General features: G+C 36.7%; 1 protein-coding gene across 2 annotated transcripts; it reads right to left on the reverse strand.

Annotated features, from left to right (window-relative positions):
* Positions 1–532: 532 nt before the first annotated feature.
* Positions 533–3,133, reverse strand: LOC113275600 (ethylene-responsive transcription factor ERF118-like). 2 transcript variants are annotated; one of them, XM_026525138.1, is made up of 3 exons: positions 2,981–3,133; positions 2,359–2,619; positions 533–2,245 (listed from the first exon to the last, which is right to left on the reverse strand). In XM_026525138.1, exon 3 carries the CDS (start codon positions 2,011–2,013, stop codon positions 847–849), a length of 1,167 nt encoding a protein of 388 aa, XP_026380923.1. In that variant the 5' UTR covers positions 2,014–2,245; positions 2,359–2,619; positions 2,981–3,133; the 3' UTR covers positions 533–846. The 2 variants fall into 2 exon arrangements, with proteins under 2 accessions (XP_026380923.1, XP_026380922.1); XM_026525137.1 differs by having other exon boundaries at positions 2,359–2,622; positions 2,981–3,132.
* Positions 3,134–8,763: the final 5,630 nt, after the last annotated feature.

Raw genomic sequence — 8,763 nt, forward strand, 5'->3', positions numbered from 1 at the left:
AGCTCACACTGAGATTTCAGGTGTCAAATGGTTGGATGCAGATTTACATGATCAATTTCAAACAAATGAAACTTCGTAGATGATTACATAGAAAACCATAGATTCTTCTTGTAGTAATAACATAGGAACTAAGACCAGTCAGAGAAAAGTCCAAGTAAGAAGACTTGCAACAGTGTGATTGAATGAAAACAAGCTAATGTGTAATTACTGTGTTTTCATGAACTTTAAAAACGTCTCATCAGACCTGAAAAAGAATGGGTGGAGCCAAAAAGAATAGAAGAAGAAACCAAACACAATCTTCTGCTTTTCACCTAATGCTACACTGGATATGAATTGTAAAGAATTTTCACTTTCACTGTACTAAGACCATCAAAAAGAACAACAACCTCAACAAAGTCTAGAAACAAGAATACTTGAAATTCTATGTCCTTTCTTCATGTCCATAGCTGTTTTACAATGGCAAAGACAAATCACATTACCAAAAGATAAAGCAGGCAAAGCCTGCACCATTCACTGCATAATGCTCACAAAGTAAAGAGAGGAAAAAGCTTTGGATTTCACATTAGAACCAGAGAAACAAACAGTAATTTCCTCTCTAAAAGAAGAGATGAGAACAATGGGACTGCTCTAAGAGCACAGGAAAACCCAAGTTCACATTCTCCTTACAGAACATCCTCTCAACAGTAACACATTAACAAAAGATAAACAAAATCTCAGCAACGAAAACTTAAACTTTCTCAAGAACTAATAACTTGTTTATATCAGTTCTTGAGATTGTATTATAAACCGGGACTATAAAATAAAAAAATAGGTAGTAATAACAAACTAAACATAAGTAGTAGTAATCTAAAGTTGCAAAACTCGAGGGCAAGCAAGATTTAGAGGTTCATCCATCCAAGCCAGTTCTTCGGTTTTGAAATCAAAGTCCAAATTTAGGAGATCATTTTGTTGTTCCTCTTGGAAACCAAGTAATTGAAAATCATCCCAGTCTCCGAAGTCATCAAATACTTGACCGAAATCATTCATTAAGAATGAATCAAGCTCGAAGCCAATGTCCAATTCACGCTCTGCTGATGCTGGAATCAATGGTTCATTAAACAAATCAGGGACAGGTAGCTGTACCTGCACCTCCTCCTGTTTCTTCTCTTCTTGTGGTTGAACTTGCAGCTGTTGTTCTTCCACTTGTTCTGTCACTGTGATCGGTTCGCATACTTCCTTGACTGATGTTACTTGCTCTTCCACATGTGAAGCTGCAGTTGATACATCAAGAACCGATGAAGGTGATGAATGAGATGTAAGACTCTCAGATTCATCTGGAACATACAGACTAGAAGTAGAACCAGTTGCAGAGGTGGTTGAGTCCATGGTTGAATCCATAGTATAGTTGTCGTCATCATCTTTTATCTCAGATGCAGCATCTAACTTTTCTTTCTGCAGCTCAAGCTTCCTTGCAGCATTTTGATAAGCTTTAGAGGCGTCTTCAGCAGAACTAAAAGTACCCAGCCAAACTCTAACACCTTTGAAAGGATCTCTAATCTCAGCAGCCCATTTTCCCCATTTCCTTTGTCTAACCCCTCTGTATTTCAAACCAGATGGTCTCTGTGTTGATTTTCCTGAAACCCTCCTCCTCTTTCTATGAGGAGTTCTGGAAACCCTTTTAGTTGGGGTTTTAGCAATAGCAGCTGCATTGCTGCTACTGTCTTGACAAGAAGTCTCAATTTCATCAGCAGTAACTGGTGGACAATATGGGGTCAATGAAAATTGAATCTCTTGAATTTTTCTCTTGAAACCAGAAAACCCGCTTCTAATCTCAACTCTTTCGTCGTCGTCATCAGAATTATCTGTGGCATCAGCATCATAACAAAAGACCCTAACTTTCCTGACTGCGTCCTTCTGCTGCTGCTGCTGTTGTTGAATTTCTTCAACATCCATTTCAGTACAGACTGGTTTTGGTACTAACTCTATCTTGCAGACCTTATCTTCATTCAGTAACTGTTTCTGAGGACCAGGCATTTTTTGAGGAAGTAAAGTGACAATCCTCACCAAAATCCCCCAAAATCGAAAACAATAATATCCAAAATTAAAATGTAATTACTTTACTCTCTGAGAATCACCCTAAAACCCCTTAAAAACCCTAGAATAAGAAGAATATCAAGTGAGTACCGGCACCCCTCTTAAGAACAAAAAGAGATGGAGAAATCTTTTTATTAAAAAACCACCAAAGCATTCAACTCCAGAACCAATCCTGCAAAAAATGAAAATCCAAAAAAAAAAAATGAAAATCCAAAAACCCTTTAAAAACCCAGATCTAAAATGAAAAAGGGGTGTCAAAAAATCAAAGAAAAATTCAAAGCATACCGTTTAGATCTCAAACGCATCGAATCAGTAAGCAAAGCCTGTTTGAGTCCCCAAGATTGCATGCAGAGTGTAAAGAAGATGAAGAAAATTGTAGAGAGAGATGAAAATGAAAAAGAAAGACAAGAAGAAAAACTGAGCTGCTCGTGAGCTCCTCCAATCACCAGATTAAAACTAGCCGACATAAATCCCTCTCACACCCTCCTTTACTGTTACTCAGCTGTTCTTCTTCAACACCTAAACCCTTTGCTGTTCTTCTTCTCTCTTCTTTGTTAAAAAAGAGAAAGAGAGAAACAGAAAGAAAGACCGAAACATAAAAAAACCCAAAATCAAAACAAAGAAGAAGATAGACAGATAGGATTATAAATCTATGGCTACTACGATTTGTCAAACAGACAAAAAAACCGTGATAAGAGAGATCTCTGGGTTTTCTTAGCAGGCAGATACTTGATATAGACAAGTGAGAGAAATAAGTAGATATAACGACACATATAAATCTTTAAGGAACAATGAAGGAAATTTATTTATTTTTAAAAAAAATCATATTTTTATAAATTAAAAATTAAAAAGAAAACCCAGAAAGACGAAGAAGAAGAAGAAGAAGGAAGAAGAGATAAATAAATACCTCTGTTCTGTACTTCCTCTGTTCTGCTTTTTCCTCCTCCTCTCTGAAATTTTTTTCTTCCCGTTTCTCTTTCTAACTTTCACTCACAGAGTCTCTTACTCACTCTACTGTTGTTTTTTTTTGTTTTAATTTTAATTTCTACTGCTACTACTTCACTACTTTCTAAGCGGTCAAAAAGAGCATTAATTGAGGGGAGAAATAAAGAATATTTAAACGGCAACGCATGCTGAGGAGTAGCTATGAGTCTATGACCCTCCAATGGCCATGCATGGATATATGTATGTGTTGTATGCATATGAGTGGGGATGTGTTAAAGATCGAGCAAGAGAGAGGAGAGCATAAACGCGGAAGCATAAAAGACTACATTGAAAATAATTCGGTATATTAATTCTCATGGCTTAACACCCTATTTATATTGTTCACAAATTTGTCGACCACTCAAACTACTTTCCTAACTAAGATCAAACTCTAAACATAGACATATCTCCTAAATATAGACTCTCATATATATTATTTCCTAATACCCTCCCTCAAGATGGAGCATGTAGATCACGAATGCCCATCTTGGACCAAAGAAATTTAACTTCGGTTTTCTTTTTTTTTTTCTTTTTTTTTTTCAACGCTTTTGCGAAAAAAAAAAATCTTCAAATCATAGTTTAAGGACGTTTCGGTCCTCTTCGTAGTTTAAGGACATTTCGGTCCCCTTAGTAGTTTAAGGACATTTCGGTCCTCTTCGTAGTTTAAGGACATTACGGTCCCATCTTCGTAGTTTAAGGACATTACGGTCCCATCTTCGTAGTTTAAGGACATTACGGTCCCATCTTCGTAGTTTAAGGACATTTCGGTCCCATCTTCGTAGTTTAAGGACATTACGGTCCCATCTTCATAGTTTAAGGACATTTCGGTCTCAATGCAAGTTTAAGGACATTGCGGTCCCATCTTCGTAGTTTAAGGACGTTTCGGTCCCCTTCGTAGTTTAAGGACGTTTTGGTCCCCTTCGTAGTTTTAGAACATTTCGGTTCCATCTTCGTAGAATACTTCTTGTACTCTTGGTTTCTTCGATAAAATACTTTTTGTACTCTCTCGACAACTCATAGGATTTTAACCTACTATTGTTGTTCTTTTTCTCATCACCTCTTGGTGATTGTTTTTTCTTCACAATATGAATGTTGTTTCTTCTTCTCTCTTGTTCCAGTCACGCACTTCTTGCGAAACCTTCACACTTCTTTTTTTTTTTTTTTAAATTCTCTCACAATCTTTCTCTTGTTATGCTTCTGCCACAAGCTATAACTAACACAAAGTCTGCCACACTTTGTAGGATTTCCAAATTTCTGCCACAAACTCTTCAATCACCATGTTTCTGCCACAAATCTTTCTCACCTTCCAAAAATCAACCAATGCTCTGCCACAACAACCCTTGCTTGAACTACCTCAACAGTCATCAACAAACATGAAAAAACTGTTTTCTGCAACGTCTCTAACAGAAACTGTCACACTTCTTCACGTTACAACTCTTTCGTTACGTCCACTGTCACACCTGTGACCTTTTCTTCTGTTACGCTTCTGTAACAATTCTTCCAACACTTAACTGTGACATTCTTTTGTCACACTTCTGTTCACCTGTAACAGTCTTTTGTAACTGTTAAACTCTGTAACAATCCTCCAATAACACTTTCCTTTTTTTTTTTTTTTTTTTTTTTTTTACGCCGGTTCTTACCTGATCTTAGGGTTGTGAAACCCTAAAGCTCTAGCACTTCATTACCGATCAACAGTACTCAGCAACACCATCTTCAATCATGGCAGCAACAACTTCTTTGCGTTCAAACCCTAACTGCTTGTTCCACATAAGCAAACCTTAGCCTCAACTCTCCACACGAACCTTCTCTACCAATCATCGTTCAATAAAGCTTCATCAAATCCATGGCAGCAGCTGCACCTACAGAAACCCATGTATTCTGTGCACCACCATCACCGTTGTGATCATCAGGAAATCACCGAAGCACAATATCACTTGTTCCCTGGCAAACCATTATTGCCTTTAACTATCCATCAACCCATCTTCGGGCTGCAGTAACCTCCATCATATTTAATAACAGCATCAGCTCGACAAACACAGCAGCCATCGAACCCTTGTTGTGTCTGTACTCACCATCTTCTTTGTTTGTTCCAAACCTGCATCACCGTCTAACAGCGAACCAACATGTCACGAACCGCATCAGGATCTGCTTCTTTTTGTTCTTTCTCAGACTCTTGCCAGAATAAAACACCAACACAGCACTCGTTTGCAACCACCATCTACAAATCCTAACCCGTCGCAGCTTCATCTTCAAACATCAAAGCAATCGAGTACTTCTCTTAACTCATCACGAACACCTCCTTGTCCTTTAAGAACGACAAACAACAGCACAATCTTCTTCTTTATCATCACTGTTCTGCCTTTCTTTGCGGCTAACAATAGCATCACTGTCCTCTTTCTTCTTTAAACAGCAGCTGTAACCTTTTTCTTTTCTTTTCTTCAAGTCACTGTCCTCTTTCTTCTTTAAAACAGCAACTTTTTTTTTTTTTTTTTTTTTTTTTTTTTTTGAAAACTCTCATAAACCTTAAAACAAAAACGATGAAAAACTTCTCTAACTCTCTTCCTCTCCTCTCTCCCTCTCACCTCGCTCTGATACCGTGTTAAGGATCGAGCAAGAGAGACGAGAGCATAAACGCGGAAGCATAAAAGACTACATTGAAAATAATTCGGAATATTAATTCTCATGGCTTAACAACCTATTTATATTGTTCACAAACTTGTCGACCACTCAAACTACTTTCCTAACTAAGATCAAACTCTAAACATAGACATATCTCCTAAATATAGACTCTCATATATATTATTTCCTAATAGGATGGCCGCTTCACATGTCCACTCAGTTTTTGCGTTTCTATTTCCAACAAGTTTTTTTTGGCGCGGCAAATTAGGTGGTGTTCTTTATCTGACTTGCTGCTTTCATTTGGTCGTACTCGATTCGGACCAAAATTATTGTGTGTAGCGACAGTTTTAAGAGACCAATTGTTGAATATGACTGGTTTTGATTGGTAACGCTTTCTTGGGCCCATGGGCTTTATTTTGTAAAGTCAAATATTCGTGTGCGTTCACAAATGCTCACAGATAGAGATCCAGATACCGAATAGTGAAAACTATAGGGAGACCCATTCTTACACATTTTCCTACTGTGAAACCCATCCTCACAAAATCTCACGGGGACATTCAAAAGCAGCCAACAAATTATTTGCAGGCCCAGAGTTCTCAAAATTCGTTTATTTTCTTTTTTATTTCCCAGTTTAGCCTCACTTTCAGTTTCAGTATATCCTGTTTATTTTCGAGAGATTGATTATCGAGAGATTGATTCAATTTACTCAGCAAGCTTTAGCCTCACTTGTCCTTGATTTCCGAGAGAGATTCAATTTACTCAGCAAAGCTTCAGGTTCGTTCGTTTTTATTCCAATCTTGATTCTGATTTTTTTTTAATCTTGATTCGATTCTATGTTTTAGTTTCTGTAAGATTAGGATCTATTATTTTAGGTTTCCGAAGCTTAATTTAGTTTTTCGAATCGTTTTTTAGATCTTTTAAGCTTGTTTTTGAATTTTTGTTTATTTTCTAGGTTTTGAATTTGTTAACATCAATGTAGATCTTTTCGATTAAATTTTTTTGTTTCGATTTCATGTTCCGATGTTGACATACCAATTTACTAGGTTTTGCTTCTGTTCTGTTGGATTTCTTATTTGATTTGTTTTTCCATTCTTATTTTTGATCTGTTATCTGTTATTGATTTTGATATCCTGTTGATTTCTCATCTGATTATAGTTAATGTAGATTGTTTGTTGTTGTTGATTTGATCTTTTAATTTTGAGTAAGAATTTTTGTGAAGCAATATGCAGGATAGATATGTTTGGTTTTTTCTCTTTTGTGTTTTGCAGGGTGAAAATGCATGTTCGTAGTGCACTAGCTGTAATTCACTACTTCAGTGAATTCTTAGCACATCCTGTTGATGTCAACACAACTTTGGAGTCTTTGAAGACAGCCGTTTGCCAAAACTGGACTCGTTTATTACCGCATCATGTCAGATTTTCCTTTAATGATTGAAGCAAGTTTGAGCGAGTTGATTCTGATATTCTGCTTCAATGTTGTATCTCGTTGCCACTGTAAAGGTCATAAGAGCTTTGATTTACTTGTCGAAGTTGGCTGTAATTCTTCCAGAAGTCGTAGTAGAGCTTCAAGTAGTCGTGTAATAGAACCCGAACCCGAACCCGAACAAGCTATGGTGAATTTCCTTGAAGATGGTTCTGTGCCTGTTAACAAGGTTCTTAGGACTGAAGGTTGGGATAAATTACTTGGTGAAGTTGGTAAAGTGTTTTTTGGAGGTGTAGTAGAGGTACGTATCGTAGTGAAGAAATACGAGTTAAAAGCTGGGCGTGTTCTTGTATATAAGAAGAATGAACCTAGCAGGTTCTATGCAAAATGCTCAAAAGAAAATTTCCCTTGGGAGTATAAGGTTTGTGCTATTGATGTTGAAAACAAGATGCTTAAGGTTAAGAAATATGAGAGCAGTCATACCTGTGGTGTTGGAACTGAAAGGCTTTTCCACAGGCTCAGCAGTAAATTTGTTTCTAGTCTGATCAAGGATGAAATCCGAAGTGATCCGAGTTTCAAAGCATCTGATTTGGCAAAGTTTTTCAAAACTAGCTACGGGATCAATATGAAATACTACCAAGCTTACAACGGAAGAGAGAAAGTGTATGAGGATATATTTGGTGATGAAGCCATGTCGTATTCGCATCTTTCATGGTATGTAGATTCCATTCGCAGCACAAATCCTGGGAGTTGGATTGATTTTCAAGTTCAAACGGATGAACCTGAAGCAAACGAGGATAGTTCAGTTGAATTAGAAGATGAGGCACCTTCAAATAAGTTTGTGCGTCTTTTTATTGCTTTCGAGGCATGCATCCATGGTTACCGTTACCTTCGCCCCATGGTTTATGTAGATGATACCTTTCTTACAGGGACATATAGAGGATGCCTCATGGCTGCAACCGCTATCAATGCTGAAAATGGTAATTTTTCTGATAATGCATCCTTTTTATATATGTGCATAATGTCTCATGCATTATTTATTTTTGCTTCATAATGTCTTATGCATTATTGTTTTCACTTTTCTGGTTATGCATCATTTCTGTTTTAGATGCATAAGACATTATACATTTTTTGTTTTAGGTGCATAATGTCTTATGCATTATGGTTTTCACTTATTGATTTTATGCATCATTTTGTATGCACATGCATAATGTCTTATGCATCATTTAGTTTAGATGCATAAGACATTATGCATTATTTGTTTTCACTTTTCTGGTTATGCATCATTTTTGTTTTAGATGCATAAGACATTATACATTTTTTGTTTTAGGTGCATAATGTCTTATGCATTATGGTTTTCACTTATTGATTTTATGCATCCTTTTTATGCACATGCATAATGTCTTATGCATCATTTAGTTTAGATGCATAAGACATTATGCATTGTTTGTTTTTACTTTTCTGGTTATGCATCATTTTTTGTTTTAGATGCACAATGTCTTATGCATTATTTAGTTTAGATGCATGAGCCATTATGCATTTTTTTAGATGCACATACTTCATGTAGACGCTGGCTTGATTTTATATTTTTTTTCTGTGCAAGCTTCTTCCCACTTGCCGTGACCCTGGTACCTGGTGAAGATAATGATAACTGGGAATGGTTCA

Source organism: Papaver somniferum, chromosome 4, assembly GCF_003573695.1.
Source record: "Papaver somniferum cultivar HN1 chromosome 4, ASM357369v1, whole genome shotgun sequence".
In the NCBI taxonomy this organism is placed as follows: Eukaryota; Viridiplantae; Streptophyta; class Magnoliopsida; order Ranunculales; family Papaveraceae; genus Papaver; species Papaver somniferum.

Bases quoted from the DNA above. Each gene is read 5' to 3' on its own strand.
- LOC113275600 (XM_026525138.1), bottom strand. From the start codon at position 2,013: ATGCCTGGTCCTCAGAAACAGTTACTGAATGAAGATAAGGTCTGCAAG.